Raw genomic sequence first — 16,189 nt, 5'->3', positions numbered from 1 at the left:
CACGAACCACAACTACTGAGCCAATGTACCACAACTACTGAAGGCCGTTTGCCTAGAGCCCGTGCTCCACAACGAGAAGCCACCGCAATGAGAAGCCCGTGTACTGCAACGAAGAGTAGCCCCCGCTCGCCACAACTAGAGAAAGCCCACGTGCGGCAACAAAGACCCAACGCAGCCAAAAAAATAAATAAATAATAAATTTATTTACAAAAAGATAAATAACCCAGTTAAAAACCAACCAAAGAATCTGAATAGAAATTTCTCCAAAGAAATACAAATGTCCAATAATAAGCACATGAAAAGATGTTCAACATCATTAAATATTAAAGAAACAAATCAAAATCACAAGATACCACTTGACAAACACTAGAAGGGCTGCAATTAAAAAGACCAAAAATAACAAGTAGTGGTGAAAATGTGGACGAATTAGAAACCTCCCATGTTACTGGTGAGAATGTAAAATGGCTCAGCTTCTTTGGAGAATAGTTTGGCAGTTCCTCAGATAGTTAAAACATATAGTTACCATGTGACCTACTAATCCTGATCTTAGGTATGTAAAGAGAATTGAAAAGAAATGTTTACACAAAAACTTGTACGTTGACTGTTGATAGCAACATAATAATAGCCAAAAAGTGGAAACAACCAGAATTTCTATCAATTGATGAATGGATGAACACAATATGGTGTATCTATACAATGGAATATTATTGTATTATTTATTGTTATATTGTATTATTATTATAAAATGGAATAAAGTATTGATACATGCTACAAAATGGATAAACCTTGAAAACATGCTAAGTGAAAGCCACACAAAAGGCCACATATTGTATGATTCCATTTATATAAAATGTCTTGAATAGGCAAAGCCATTGAGATGAAAAGTAGATTAGCAATTGCCAGTGGCTGGAGGAAGGGGTGAGAGGGGAGTGATTCGGTACAATGTTTCTTTGGAGGTAATAAAAATGTTCTGGGATTAATGGTGATAGTTGCAGTGTTGGAATATAATAAAAACCACTGAATTATAGGGTGAAAAACAGGACTCCCCTAACACCACTAGTCCAGTGCTTAAGGCTCCGGGGAAGGGGGAACGGGTTTGATCCCTGGTCAGGGAACTAAGATCCCGCGTGCTGTGCAGTGTAGCCAGAAAAAAAAAAAAAAAAAGGTGAAAATGAATTATATCTCAATTAAAAATGCTATACTGAATTTTTGTGATATATATTTTTCCTTTAAAAATAGTGGCCAAAAAAGTTGCATTGAAATATACATACTATGTAGTTTAAGTAATAAAATGCAATAGGCTCCCAAAAAGTAAAATAGATATTCATGAGTCCATACTGATATGTGAATGACTCCATATATAAATAAGTGGGGAAGACGGGATAAACATTCCTTTTAGAATTTCAATTAATATAGAAGGGCTGAGGGAAATAGAAAATCATCATTAGAAAATCACAGTCATAATTGCTCAGGCAATTGATGCATGAATATTAAAAAGTCAGTGAAAACAGAATATTTGCATAGTCTAAAAAAACTTACCTCAAAATTTATTGATTTTGTGGTGATTACCACAAATTCTTTGATATATCTCCCTCTTAGAGGCTTAATCCCCTTCCCCTTGAGTGTGAGCTAGACTTAATGACTTGCTTCTAACAAACAATATGGAGAAGGTACAGTAAGAAAAACCTGGCAAACATCGCGTCAACCTTACAAGTGATCAAGGTTAACACCACTAGTAATAAGTCATGTTGATATCATTGCTTTTGATATGATGTAACAAGAAGGGCACATCATCTCTTGTATTCTTCCTTTAAATTCATAATTTCAGTCTGTTCATGAGAAGACAGCAGACAAAGCCAAACTGAGGGATATTCTACAAAACACCTGACCAGAAATCTCCAAGAATGTCAAGACTATGGAAAGTCTGAGACAGGGTCACAGCTGAAGGATTAGACTAAGGCGCCATAATGACTAAATGCAATGTGGTATTCTGGATTGGACCTGGAACAAAATGAAGATACTAGTGGAAAAACTGAGGAAATCGAATCACATATGTAGTTAATAATATTATATCAGTGTTAATTTTTTGGTTATGTAAGATGTTAACACTAGAGGAAGCTGGGTGAAGAAGGGTATATGGGAATATTCTGTGTAAATCTTAACTGATCTTTTTTAAAAAAGGACTAAGAGCCATTCTACTGGAAAAGCATCAACACAGGTTCTTTGAGGGTATAACTGTATATCTGGTTCCTAGTTCTTCCAGATACATGGTAGGATGACACTTCCCTCCCCTTTGACAATAGGCAGAGCCGTGTGACTTGCTTTGCTCACATATATAAAATATGAGTGGAAGTGATGTGTTTTATTTCCAGGTAGATTTAGAGCCAGCAAGTGGGGTTTTTTTCTTTTTTAAAAATTCTATCAGTTCCCCATATATATATTTTTTAACTGAAAAATTGAGTCCAGATTTCATCTGACTGATTAAATATATACCAATAACCAAGACATTTTTGAGAAAGAATAACAAGGTGATACTTGCACTAGTGGATAAGGAAAAGAACAGCCAAGCACTTCCTGAACATTTACCATGTAAGTGTCAACTACTGTTCTAAGTGTTTCACATGTTTTAACTCATTTAATCCTCACAACATCCCTAAAAAATAGGCAATATTATTATGCCTATTTTACAGATGGGGAAAGGGAAGCAGTCTTGTTAAAACAAATTTCTGACCTGTCATGGAACAATACTTTCGTAAAATATAATAAAAATGAAGTACCAGGAAAATGAACCCTCAAGAATTTGTGGAACAGCACTGGTCCACAAACCAAACTTTGTTTTTGTTTTTGTGTCGTGGCCTCTCCCATTGCGGAGCACAGGCTCCGGACGCGCAGGCTCAGTGGCCATGGCTCACGGGCCCAGCCCCTCTGCGGCATGTGGGATCTTCCCGGACCGGGGCACGAACCCGCGTCCCCTGCATCGGCAGGCGGACTCTCAACCACTGCGCCACCAGGGAAGCCCACAAACCAAGCTTTGAATAGATATGTTCTAGATTTCAAAACAAATTGTGGTGAGAGTTCCCCGATGGCCGAGTGGTTAGGATTCTGGGCTCTCACTGCTTTGGCCCAGGTTCATTCCCTGGTCAGGGAACTGAGATCCTGCAAGCCGCACGGCACGGCCAAAACAAACAAACAAAAAAACCCAAACTGCACAGATGTGTAAAAACAGATGTTAAAAACTGACACATGAAAAAGGTGCTTCTGTGGGTTGAAGAAGACTGTTCCAATGTCCTATGATCCTATAATCCAGTGACTATAATTGAACTCATCCAGGCACTGGGAGACACTGAAATTGTTTAACGATAAGAACTCAGAAAATATTTAACGTAAAACCTAAACTGATTTTCCCTTCAACTCCCTTGGGGACATATTTACTGTTACCTAGAACCTGTTGTTCACTCATAGCAATTATATCTCCAAGATAAGAAAGATCACACCCTTCAGGTGGACCTGGTAAACAGAGCTGAGTCTACTGAGCAAGGTATGCTTTACTTTCTCCAGCCCCACTCCTCCATCCTCAGCTGGGGTGCCTTTGTAGAATTTTTAGAGCATGGAAGACAGACATCTAGGGCTTCCTCCTTCCTTGGCCCATGCTTTCAGGGGAACGATTGAATCCAGTGACTTCCAGGATGATGCTGTACCATGGTTCTCTGTAGCGTTTCTGGGTAGTAGTATGAATCATAAGTTTCAAATTACCTTAACCTGGACTTCTAGTCACAAGGTTCATGTAGAGCAGGTAGTCTAGAAGGTATATTTAGAGCCCTGCATGAGGCATGGGATAAAAGACAGAAGCATGACCTACGATTAAAACTTATCAGCTGATGGCATTCCTTATGTCTTTATCCTCAGGCTGAGAGAGAATATGAGGCATTGGTAGAAATAAGATAAAGTCCTTCAGGTGATTTCTCCACATAAAATCTGGAATCAGGGCAAAGTAAGAATGAAACTGAGTACCCCTCAACTCCCTAAATCCAGAAAACTCTAGACCAGAGTGCAGTGATATGTCTCTGAGAGAACCCTACCAACCCAGGATAAAATCCTGTAATAGCTCTGGCTTATCATACACAAGTCCTTGACTTCTTGGACACCGAAGACCCTTAACCCTTCCTTAACCCTTAGAAAGAAAGGGCCTCAGGGAACTTCCTCTCCCATAAAACAGACTTATAGGAAAATAAGAGGGTCACAGTTTACTTAAGAGGGTCACAGTCTACAGCAAGTCCATGTGTAGGTATTGTTCCACCTTTCAACTCATTTTATCTTTATGAACTTCAATTTGAGAGAGACCCCCTTTTGTGATCTCCTCCAAGAATGCAAATTACTATACTGACTAATGCTTCCAAGTCAAGTGGCTGCCGCTTGCCCTGTCAGAGGCTGTGAAAGCCAGAAGACATGTTCTGCTCTCAGAGCCCTGGCTTCTCACCTCTCACCTGGGCAGTTGGCTCTGAGTAGATGGGGCTGCTTCTGTGACAGGAACCTAGCGTTGTCCTGGTTCTATCCCAGTTCTTTCCAAATACCCTGAACCAGGGCCCAAGTGACTCATTCTTCCTTCTCTTCCTCTTCCTTGAACAAGTGAGAGGTCTTCAGATTTCTGTTCAAACTAAGTGCTGGTCAACATCACTTTCATTCCTCCTCCTGGTAGGAGTCATACCTTACGGTCCTGGGGCCAGAAAATGACACAAGAATTCTAAAGCATAATTTCAAAGAATACTAAAGATCTGGTTCACTTTCTTGCAGTTCTGGTAAGGATTAATGTTAAATCAGAAAAGAAACATAAGAACATTCATATTCTTCCCTTTTGGTCCAAATCCACATTAAGAACACAGGCAGGACTGCATGTGAGATTTTCCCACCTTTTATTTATATAATTGTATCAAGAACGTAGCCACTGGTGTCTTCAGGCTTTGCATCTCTGGCACAAGCGGTCTCTCTGCCCTGAGCAGTGATCTTCATTCCCAGGACAGAAAGTATACATTGCCCTGTGTGTCTCCCACTGCGAGCTGCAGGGCAGAGTTAGGACCCAGCCAAGGTTCCAGGCAGCTCACTGCCCCTTCACATCGGAACAGGCCCAGCTACGATGGGAACAAAAACGGGAGATGTGGGCTACAAGCCTAGGGCCTCCTTACTTATTTGTCTCACACCAATGACTTTTGTTTAGAAACAGGTTAGTTGCACATTACTGCAAGAAGGACAGAAGAACAGTCTTGATCTTTTGCCCTTTCTTACCCCAAGTTTGCTCTATGACATCCCTTTAGCCCTCCTTACACACACACACACACACACACACACACACACACTTACGAGCTGCATACTGGGTCTCTCCCACAGTTTAACATCTCTGTCCTTTGAAGCTGTCACCAGCAACTCAGGCAGCACGTGGAGGGCTGTGACAGAGCCCGTGTGAATCTTAGGGAGGGAGGGGAAGAGGTGTGGTGAGTTCTCAGTGGACCCTCCTCAGACAAGGAAGCAGAGAAGTCTGCTGGGTCAGACCTAGAGCCTCCTCCCCAACGTCTGTGACCTTTCCCTCAAACTCACCTTTCTACGTTGCCGTGTCTTTAGCTGTGGGACTGCTGGACAGGTATACGTGTCAGCACATACACACGCGTCTGTCTCTGGAGTTCGGGTTTCAGGCATTTCTACTTTTTCCTGCCAGATATTATCTGTGGTCCATTCTCCTTCAACGTTGCATCTAGCTAGGTTCCACAGCGTCCCATCAGAGCTGGCACACAAAAATGAGGACTCTGCCATTTCAAGGGCAGAGTTTGAGCCAGGTCTTAGACTTTGAAGGATGCACCATCCTCCCCTAGGCCACCTCTGGATTCCTTGGGCCCTCCCATCACCACTCACCAGATTCAGGTTTGGCCTGAGTTACCGATATGAGGGTCTTATTAGGATTCTCTAAGCTCAGATCAAATTCTGGGCACTCTGCAAACTCTCCTAATTCCTTTTGGCTCTGTGAAAGGATAGATCATTTTGATTAGCCTACTTGTATCACTTACTGCTGCCCAGACAAAGCAACTCTTTTCTGCTCTGGGCTGGTCAAGATTTTTCAAAATCGTATCCTAGATACAGGAAAGTACTGATACACAAATCTTAAATGGACACCTTGATAAAATTTTACACGTGTATACATCCATGTAATCCCTGCCCAGATCAAGATGTAGAACATTTCCATCACCCTGGAAAGTCGCCTTCACGCCCCTTCCCAGTCAATACCAGAGTATCACCACCCCCAGAGCTAACAATATTCCGACTTCTGTCACTATAAATTAGTTTTGCTTGTTCTTGAACTTCATTTAGGTGAAATCATGTAATATGTAGTTTTTTGTGTCTGGCTTCTTTCGCCCAACATAATATCTATGATATATATCTGTACTGTTCCAGACACTGCTAATACTCACAGTGGCAAGACAAGACAGATATGAAGAAAATGCAATGAAAACAACTAGGTTTATGGTTTCCCACGATTCTTTTAAACACTAGAATCCTTTCTAGTATCAATGAAATCTTATAGGGAAACCCAATATAAAATGCTCTTAAGTAGAGCTATAGTTGAAGGAAGAGAAGGGGATTTGGAACCAACTGCTTTTCCCTTCCTTCCTCTTATCCTCCATCATGGCCCCAAGGCTTTAAAACATTGGTCCTGGACAAATGTTTGTTTTAACACACACCCAGACAGAACTTACTGAGAAAGAAAGAACTCTGAGGTTCATTGACTGCAGGACAAACACACCATAGTCCTGGTGGGTGGACAACATTATAGGATCTTCTGAATAGCTTCTCCTGGTTGATAAGAAAGAAAGAGGCTAAGCCCAGGAACACCTCTCCGTAAGACCCCAATGTTTGTTCTAGTTAGACCCAAACTCAGGGTAGCCACTAACCCACTTTTCCTCTTCTCTCCAGCCCAAGAGAAAACATTTTGGATCTTACCAGATTACAGAGGGCTCATCGCCTGGCTTCATGTGCAGTAATTGCAAATCTGCTTTGGCCAAGATGAGGGAGTGACCGTCAGGGACCAGACTTACACCTGTCAGGAACCCTAAGTCCTCCTGCAGAACTCGGTTCAGGTGAAGACTATAGCGCAAAAAAGGATACATGGACAGAGAAAGATTCTACTCTAGTCCACCTCTCTCAGCTCCCCATGAATTCCTCAGGAGTAAAGTATAAAACAAAATATATCACCATCCCTACAAATTGTGTTCCTCTTTCTGTTTTTGTTATATTAATTAGTATTCATCATACCATCATCACCTTATCTGCTCAAACCAGGAATCTCTAACATTCCTGTCCTTTCCTTCCCTCCTGACCTCCAATTGATTGATAAGCACTGTGGACTCTACTGGCAACACATGCCTAAGTCTTTATCTCTCCTTTTCATCCCCACTGCCCAGGTCAGGGCTCACGTGCTGTCTTCCCTGGACTAGAGCATCAGCTGTAAATGTGGTCGCCCTACGTTTAGTATCTATCTACTACTAACCATCCTCCGTGTGGCCACTAGAGTTCTCTTTCTAAAATTCAGATAATTATTCTGCTCAAAATTCTTAGCACTGTGCCCTCTACAGCCTGGCCCCAGTTCATTTTTTCAACGCAATTCCCCACCACCACTCGCACCGAGAACCCAAAGACTGAGCTATACTCAGAACACACCACGCACTCTCATGCCTCCATGCCTTTTGTTAATGCTACCTCCTCTTCCTAAAACACCATTCCCTTCCCTTACTGCTTCAGAAAACTCCTACTCATCCTCTAAGCCCAATCTCAAATAGCAACTCTTTTGTAAACAGTAAATGTCTTAAATTCTGCAGCCCCAGGAATTTTACATATATGTATATAAAATATATATATATATATATATAAAAATATATATATATCTTTATTATAGCAGTAATCACTCTGCATATTGTTGGCAGTTTACTTATCTGCACATCCCTGTACTGTGAGCTCCCTTAGTTAAAAATTAATTTCAATCTGGTTCACACTGCCTGGCCCAGAGCTTAGCATAAAGTAGGCACTTGATAATTATTACTTAAATTGACATGATGAGCAGAAAACAATTTCCCAGTGACTTTTTCCTGCTTACTAACATCCTATTGGCCTAGTTCAGAAGTAGAAGGGAGTGATTTGAGCAAAATCCCAGATGTAACTGTATTCATTAACCCAGCCGCCTCACTTCACCTGAAATTTCTGGGTGCTGAACCCTTCTGCAGTTCCACTTGCCACTCACTGACTTTTTCATCAGCACTGACAACAATCAAGGTGTGTGCTGAGTACCAGATCAGAGCACTGATGCGGCCTGGAGCCTAGTGAATACAAGTTTATTTCAGTATTTCTGAGGAACCAGGATTAAGCTTCTTCCCCATCCCAGGCGTCTACGCAACCTCTAACCCCGGCACATACCATCAGATACATAGCCAGGGCAGAATTCACATAAACAGAGAACTGAAGTTGACCCCATTCACCTGTGCTGTGGCCACAGCCTTTGCTTCCTGCCACAAGGTGAGTTCCCCAGCTTGATTCCCAGACACTGCTATAGAACCGTCTGGGGCCCAGGCCACAGCAGTGACGGCTGCATGACTCCTGGGTATATATGTGTCATCTGGAGAAGAAAGGAAGTGATTCATTAGGAGCTGGACCACTGTTGGGATACAAGAGGAGATAGCAGGCTACCCTTGACCTTCTTGGTCCGACAAACACACCCCCCTTTCACACCCTGAGTCTCTCCACACCTCACCTGCTTCTTCAGGTACCTGCCAGAGCTGTATGGAACCATCCTCTGAGGCAGTCAGCAGGAGGCCTGAGGTTTCTGAAACAGCAGCTGCACTGACTGGGCCACTGTGTCCCAGGAGGCTGTGTGTTTGAAACACCTAGGAGGAAAGGATGGAGATGGTACAGTGGGGAGGTGACACAGCAGGATGCTGTACCATCATACCCTCTCCACTGCCCCCACCCAAGGCCTTTCAGGGAACTCACCAAGAGTGGATTCCACAACCGTGTGGCCCCATCCAATCCCACAGTTACCACCAGAAGCTCTGACCCCAGCTGGCCAGCTGATAAGATAGAGAAACTGAGTCAGGAGAAGGGGAGAAGGGAACAGGCGGCGGGGACGGGAAGGTGGCTGACATTTCATTACCTGCACTGGGCTCCAGGGCAGCTGCACAGTGGCTGATGGGTCCTGGGTGAGCAGGGATGCTGGTCATCTCCACACCCTGATGGTCCCACACTTTCAAGGTCCCATCTCGGCCCACAGATACCACGTGCCCCTCCTGCCCCAGAGCACAGGATAAGAGAAGAGTCACACTGAGCGGGACGTGGGAATTACGACTCCCGCCACAGAGGTGTGGGCTCAGCATTAAGGGCCTAGAAGATGTCAAAGAATGAGGACACCCTGGATAGTGGGGCTGGGAGGCTCAGGACTTCCATCATGCCACGAGGTCATGATACTGAGATACTGTATTTTCATGCTCTCCCTCCCCTCACACCAACCCTCAGCCTCAATACCCTAATCCTGCTCTAATTCAGGCCCAAGCATCTCACTTTTTTTTAATTTTTTTTTTTTTTATGCGGTACGCGGGCCTCTCACTGCTGCGGCCTCTCCCATTGCGGAGCGCAGGCTCCGGACGTGCAGGCTCAGCGGCCATGGCTCACAGGCCCAGCCGCTCCGCGGCATGTGGGATCTTCCCAGACCGGGGCACGAACCCCTGTCCCCTGCACCGGCAGGCGGACTCTCAACCACTGCGCCACCAGGGGAGCCCAAGCGTCTCACTCTTTATACTCCTTTTGCCTTTGGGATTAGATACGCAATGCATCCAGTCTCCCAAAGCCCCCTTAACCTTCCCAGGGACCCCCAGTGAGCTCTCCACTGCCTTCTCACCACGGCCAGCACGGCGCTCACGGCACTCTGGTGACCCAGGAACTGACCAAGCTGCTGTCTCGACTCTGGGTCCCACAGCCCTACAGAGCCATCACTGGAGCAGGAGACCTGCAGAGTCAGAGGGCAGAGGAGTGGAATAATCAGCATCCCGCCAGCATTTCTCTATACTTATAACGTAGGGTGGAGGGCTGTAAGCCTTGTGATTAACAGCAAGGGCTGTCCTGGGTTCAAATCCTAGTTCCACCATTCATTGCTTGGTGACCTGGGGCCAGTTCATCTCTCTGGGCCTCAGGCTTCTCATCTGTTCAACTAGGATCATGACAGTGTACCTACTGATATGGGGCTGAAGCATCTACGTAAAGGACTTAGCAGGATGCCTGGTACATAGTGAGCATTGAATAAATAGTAGCTATTGTCCTTGTTATTAACATAATGTCAGTCAACAACAACTTTCTCTCACCCCGACAAAGGTGAGAAGTCTGCAACGCCCAGGAGAGATCTGGCTGCCTAGAAGTCAGGGGTAGGACAGACAATGACAAGTCTATTCAATTGCTACTCATTTCTTTTTGAGAACAACAGGGACTGCGTTGGAAAACTAGGCTTTACCAACGCTGAGTGCATAATTTGAGACCCATTTTTCACTTAGGACCAAAGAAATCATAGCACTACCTTTACCTGCAGACACAGGGCATCCTAAGCCCTTGGGGAGACAGTTCTGTGTTCTTGTTAAGAGCACGGGCTTTCTTATCATAAAGTTTACTGGCTCAGCTTCTTCACTTACATGACCCTGGAAATGGTCTTTAATCTAGCTGAGCTCGATATCCTTGTCTATGAAATAGAGAGAATAGTAGTATCTTCTTCACAGGGTGTTGTAAAGACGAAATGAGGCCATATATGCCAAGGGCTTAGTCCAATGTCTGGCACATACTAAGTGCTCAATAAATGTGAGCTATTATATTGGGTGTTAGAAAATCACATACTGTATTATAAATGGGTATTAGGAACAGGATGAGGTGGGATGTGTTGTCCTCCCCCAGGAACCCTGCTGAGCTTTGTGCCACCCCCCACCCCTTCACTCACCAGGAGGTTGTCTTTGGTCCAGGCACAGCCAGTGACCCAGTCTCGGTGACAGGCAGAGAAGGAGCAAATCAGAACAGGGGCTTTGGGTGTCCTCACATCCCAGCAGAGCAGACTCTGGACAGGCCCCAAGAGAGGAAGCCATCAGGACCATAGGACACCAGGGCCATCTCAGGCAAAAGGTTTCAAGGAAAGAGGGAATATCAAAGGAGGACGGGTGGACAGATCCCGTACAGGCCATTGAGCAAAGCAAAAAGCTGGAGGAAGCAGTGGGAAGTGAGCTGCTCAAGAATCCAGGACCAGAGGGGCTGGGGGCCCACGGGGAGGAGGGCCCTGCAGCTCACCCGATCCCTGCCCCCGGTGGCCAGGCTGCATCCATCGGTGCTGAAGCTACAGCAGCTTACGGGGCCCTCGTGTCCCCGGAGCTCAGTGCCACAGGGAAAGTCTTCTGTCTTTTGTGGCAGTGCCAGCAACTGCCTTGGCCACAGACGCACTGTGAAGTCCTCTGCATTAGAAATGGGGAGAGAGGAAGATTTTCTGAAAGAGGAAGTGACACAGGCCTGGGAGGCCAAAGACAAAGGCAATCATGGGGGCTGAAGGTGACGTCTGAGGGCACAGCTCCAAGGGAGGGACGCCGTGAGTCCCACCCAGGCCCTGGACGAGGATCATTCACCACGTGAGGCACAGGGCAGGAATGCCAGGCACTCCCAGCTCCGGCTCTGCGGCCGTCCCCTTCTAACTCCCGACTGCACCTCCACACCCTCCTCTCCTAGAGTGCACAGTGTCACTTTGAACAAGCCTCTTACCTAGACAGGACTAAGGCCATTTTCACCTTAACGTCTCTCTTCTCCTAAGGGAGACCCATCCCTTTTACACAGCAAAATCTCCCACTAGGCAGAAACTCAAAGGGTGACACTTTGCAAGTTGTAAAAAAAAAAAGTTATATAGGTGTGTGTATTTTCACGCACACATATACACACAAATCGAAGAAAGGTGTTAGCACATTTGAAAGGAACAGTGATTCACGACCCTGCCCATGCCCTCTGCCCAGCCGTACCTGAGGCAGCAGCCACGAGTTCCTGGGACGTGGCCAGTGCCAGCACAGGCTTCCGGTGTCTGGACAAGAGCCAGAGGGACTGAAGGGAGCCTTCCTGGAGCATCCAGCCCTGCAGGGCCCCATCTTCAGCACCACTCACCAACACCTTAGGGCTGAGCCAGGCCAGTGCAGACACGGCCACATCTAGCGCTTGACACTGAGCCCCCTGGGAACCTAGAGAATGAGGGACAACAACAGAGTAAGACGCTCAGAAAGAGGGCCAGAGTTGGGGGAGAGGGCCCTTTCCAGGCTCGGACACTCCAACCCTTCTCCCTCCGGTACCTGAAGAGATGGTGTAGATCCGAATGCCATCTGCTCGGTACCCAACAGCCACCTGATCGCCATCTGGGCTGAGGGCCACGGAGAGGGCAGAAGAGAGAGAGGGGCAACCTAGGCGCCCACGGGGACGACCCAGAGACCCGGACCACACCTGAACCTGAGGGCCAAGAAAGGGGCTTAAAGATAACCTACCCCCCCCATTAAAGTCCTCCTTCCAGAGACTCGTCCCCGAGAGCTACTGTGCACACACCGCACCCCCTCCCCGTAGCACAAGCTCCTCCAGACTCCTCGGCAAAGGCGCCACCCTCCCCCAAATAGTCCCACACCTTTGCAACCCCTCCTCATAGCCCACCGCCAGCCCTCTGTAACCTGACCTTGCCATCCTCTCCAGCCGTCAGTAACTGGCACCCAGCACGCAGGAAAAGGGCGGCAGTAACAAAGCCATGGTGCGCAGGAAAGGCAGCCAGCCGTGTCCCCTCCTGCCAGACCCAGAGCTCCACCATCCCGTCCAGCCGGCCCACAGCTACAGCCCGCCCAGACGCACTGAAGGCCAAGGCGCGGACAGAGGCTCCTGGGGCCCCCAGTTCCTGCATGGAGAGGTAGAAACTGGAACGTCAGGGCCCTGCTCTCAACCCAAACTAAGAGTGACCCAGGATGCAGGTGTCCGCCATTTCCCGCTCTCCACTCCCACCCTCCCGTGCTTCCTTCCCCAGGGCCACCCGGCTCCTCTCACCTTGGTGACTTGGAGCCCATCCACCTGGAAGAAGCTGAAACTGCCAGCCCAGCTGCCAATGGCTATCACCTGCCCCTCTGGGTGGAAAGCGATGCAGTTGAGGGGCTTGGGACAGGCGTGCTGGGAGGCCAGCTGCCCGCGGACCGTGTCCCACAGCTGGACGAGAGAGAAGGGGAGGAGGACTCAGGGTGCTGGACACAGATGCCTGAGCCGCTCAGTTCCAGAGCTCCAGGGGCCACCTTGTCCAGTCCCCTGCCCTCAGCAGGCCAAGCAGCTGGAGCCTCTGCCGCACTGAGGAGAACGATCTCACAGGGCTGACCCCGAGTTCAGGGCCGCTTGCACCACCACAGCCCCCTGGTCCTTACCTTCAAGCCTCCCCCCAGGCACACGGTGGCCAGAAGCCGGCCGTCTGGGCTCAGGCAGCAGCCGGTGATCCGGTACTGGTGAGCCTTGATCTGGAGCACCCTACCCCAGGGAGACAAGGTCAGGGGGCCCCCCTGGCCACAGACTCCCTCCTCGTCCCCCTCCCCCTGGGCTTCCAACAAACAGGGATGGCCCTCACGCTGAGACGTGAGGGGCCCCTTACCGACAGCCGTGCTGCAGGTCCCAGAGCTCCAGGAGCCCGTCAAAGCCAGTAAGAAAGAGGGCGTTGTCGGAGAGGAACGAACAAGAGGAGACCCCACCACAGCCGCTCACCACAGACCTCTCCTCCTGTGACAGTGAGCGGGGAAGCGCACTCAGGACACGCCCCTGACCAGTCCATGTCCAGCCACTCCAAGCCCCAACCAGGAAGGAGGCAATGGCTAGAAGGGCTGGAGCCCTTAGCTCTCTACACTCCCTGCTATGTCTCAAACTCTGGCCCTCTGGTCCCACAGCAGGAGCCCCTGTGAAAAGTGCAAAGCTTTGGGCCCTACTCCAGACCTAGGCCAAGCTCGAACAGCTTCAAGTGGGACCTCCCGATCCAAGTGAGGTCACATCGTCCCCCTCACTTCGAACCCCGTACGTAACCCCGAGTCGCAGAAGGTTTGGTGCTTCTGAGGCGGGAATGACATCACACACACGCCTATGGGGGGTGGGGGGTACTGACATGGGTGGAAGAGGAGACGGCGGCTGTGGCTGCAGAGCCCGCCTCTCCCGCCTACTGTACTACCGCCCTCTCTCACACGCACTCTGCTGCCATTATTCTCAGCAACTTACAGGGAACATGCCCCCAGCGTCTTTGCCCGGGTTCCTCACTCAACCCCGGAACGCCTCCCCGTCTCCACCCTACGTCCTCCAGTAACTGCACAACTCACTTAGCTCTTACCTATGCCACATGGCTATGTTTTGGTTCCTTTTTTACCTTGTATGCCTTGTTTTTCAAAAAACTGACCACCTGGTGGGCAAAGACAATGTCCTAAGCCCTGTGTTCCTTGCAGTGCTTAGTATAGTGCTGAATCAAACAGGGTGATAACTGGTGGGTTTGGCTTGCCTCAGGCTTCGGGGCAGGACGTGAGGCTCTTCTGAAGGTAAATCCCACCCCGCCTTGCGTGTCGTACCTGCCAGGTTCTCAGGTCCAACAGGTAAACCGTCCCATTGGCAGTGCCCACAGCTGCTCTTTGCCCATCGGGGGAGAAGGCCGCAGCTGTGGGGGGTGAGGAAACTGCCAGGGACAGGCTGGAGCTAGAGGAAGAACAGCAAGAAAGGGAGGAGATGAGGAATGAGGGGAAGGAAGAGGATGGGAATTCGTTTCTGCATTTCTGGGCCTGAACCCCCCTCTCCACGGTGACTGCGGTCTGTTCTTTACTCTCCAGTTTCAGAGAGGGCTGCAGCTTGCTCTCTGGCGGGTTTGCCAGCATCTGGGGTCAAGGGTTTTACCTTTGCTGGCCCCTCAGGGTCTGGGGTTTATTAAGCCAACGTAGCATGCGCTGGAGGTAACATCGCTGGGAGAGCTGGGGGGCCTGGCGGCAAAGGGGCGAGCACAGAGGCTGGTTGGCCGCCTGCTGGTGCAGGAGCAGTGGGTACTGGCTGAGGACTGAAGCCTGCTGCCTCAGGAAGGTGTGAAATACAGCAACATCAGCCTCAAGAAGCTTCTGTTCCTTGTCAGGGACTGAGGAAGCTATAGAAGAGATGTGGGGTGTCACTGGGGAGCCAGCCTGGACCCCCATTAACCCCAGCACCAAGTCAATCATATGATGTGTCTAAAATGCTAAGTCTCAAAGTGTGGCCCTCTGGTCCCACATCAGGAACATCTGTTAAAAGTACGAAGCTTTGGGTCCCACTCCAGACCTAGGAAACCAGAATCTGGGGACGCAGGGATCAGCAGTTTCAACAAGTTTCCCAAGTAATTGTATGCCCACTAAATAAAGTGTGAGAGCCTCTGGTTTAAGAGACCTAAGCAAAAGGTCTCCCAAGAATCACATGCTTACCCTCTTGCCTTTTCACCTTGGAACAGAAATTCAACTGTTCTTTCCATTACACCTCCCTCCGAGCAGGCCGCCCCCCATGAACACACCCAGGAGCCACTGCTTGGAGAAGACTCCACCCAGTAACTCATCTCACCATAGAGGGCATGGGCCTCCAGGAGCTGAGACATCAGACCCAGTTCCAGGTGTGCAGCCACCACGTGGAGACTGGTAAGGAACTTTGCAAGAAAGCCACGGTTCCCGCTCTGGAGCTGGGAAAGTCAGACTGGATTCATTAGCGATGTGATGAGGCTGGTGAGGAGGGACCGTCTAGTCTTGGACCCTGTCTGTGCAGCTAAGACCTAGACTTAGGAGCTGGGACAAAGGACCTGAAGGACGAGGGCAGGAAAACTGACAGGAGAAAGGTACACGGAGTTTGGGAAGGGGGTGGGGGTGATAACGGCAGTGGAGATGACGGTGGTGGTCATGGGGGAGAGGGGTCTCAGAAGAGCCAAAGAAGTTCCTTGGGAGAGGGTGCCTGTAGGATCCGGGGACTAACCAGGTGATAAGGCAGGTCTCCCAGAGCTTCAGGAGGGCAACTTCGGAAGGCACCTGAGGCATCAGGGTCACACGTCTTCCAGAGCTGAGCTGCAGGTGTGGGTCACAGGAACAGACACTGAGACGGGCTCGGCCCT

General features: G+C 48.5%; 1 protein-coding gene across 13 annotated transcripts in view; it reads right to left on the bottom strand.

Moving 5' to 3' along the window:
• The window catches only part of TEP1 (telomerase associated protein 1), a 49,862-nt gene that overhangs the window by 3,898 nt on the left and 29,775 nt on the right, over nt 1–16,189 (bottom strand). For 4 of the 13 annotated variants that reach the window (XM_033851396.2, XM_033851399.2, XM_073800696.1 and 1 more), the window contains 26 exons: nt 16,054–16,142; nt 15,652–15,766; nt 14,968–15,208; nt 14,649–14,772; nt 14,453–14,485; nt 13,697–13,821; nt 13,476–13,575; nt 13,111–13,266; nt 12,752–12,964; nt 12,381–12,534; nt 12,060–12,272; nt 11,347–11,507; nt 11,006–11,119; nt 9,926–10,033; nt 9,185–9,317; nt 9,025–9,101; nt 8,786–8,918; nt 8,514–8,650; nt 8,230–8,354; nt 6,985–7,128; nt 6,741–6,837; nt 5,902–6,007; nt 5,590–5,795; nt 5,356–5,460; nt 4,908–5,126; nt 4,485–4,714 (listed from right to left, as the gene is read on the bottom strand). In XM_033851396.2, coding sequence (XP_033707287.1) covers nt 5,004–5,126; nt 5,356–5,460; nt 5,590–5,795; nt 5,902–6,007; nt 6,741–6,837; nt 6,985–7,128; nt 8,230–8,354; nt 8,514–8,650; nt 8,786–8,918; nt 9,025–9,101; nt 9,185–9,317; nt 9,926–10,033; nt 11,006–11,119; nt 11,347–11,507; nt 12,060–12,272; nt 12,381–12,534; nt 12,752–12,964; nt 13,111–13,266; nt 13,476–13,575; nt 13,697–13,821; nt 14,453–14,485; nt 14,649–14,772; nt 14,968–15,208; nt 15,652–15,766; nt 16,054–16,142 — 3,332 coding nt within the window. In that variant the 3' untranslated portion in view covers nt 4,485–4,714; nt 4,908–5,003. Of the gene's footprint in view, nt 1–45; nt 3,820–4,484; nt 4,715–4,893; nt 5,127–5,355; nt 5,461–5,589; nt 5,796–5,901; nt 6,008–6,740; nt 6,838–6,984; nt 7,129–8,229; nt 8,355–8,513; nt 8,651–8,785; nt 8,919–9,024; nt 9,102–9,184; nt 9,412–9,925; nt 10,034–11,005; nt 11,120–11,346; nt 11,508–12,059; nt 12,273–12,380; nt 12,535–12,751; nt 12,965–13,110; nt 13,267–13,475; nt 13,576–13,696; nt 13,822–14,452; nt 14,486–14,648; nt 14,773–14,967; nt 15,209–15,651; nt 15,767–16,053; nt 16,143–16,189 lie in introns of those variants that run through there. The other 9 variants (XM_033851398.2, XM_073800695.1, XM_033851400.2 and 6 more) reach the window with 9 other exon arrangements.

Source organism: Tursiops truncatus, chromosome 2 (genome assembly GCF_011762595.2).
Source record: "Tursiops truncatus isolate mTurTru1 chromosome 2, mTurTru1.mat.Y, whole genome shotgun sequence".
Lineage (NCBI taxonomy): Eukaryota > Metazoa > Chordata > Mammalia > Artiodactyla > Delphinidae > Tursiops > Tursiops truncatus.
Note: the sequence above shows the minus strand (reverse complement) of the source record. Positions and strands in the feature narration are given on the sequence as shown.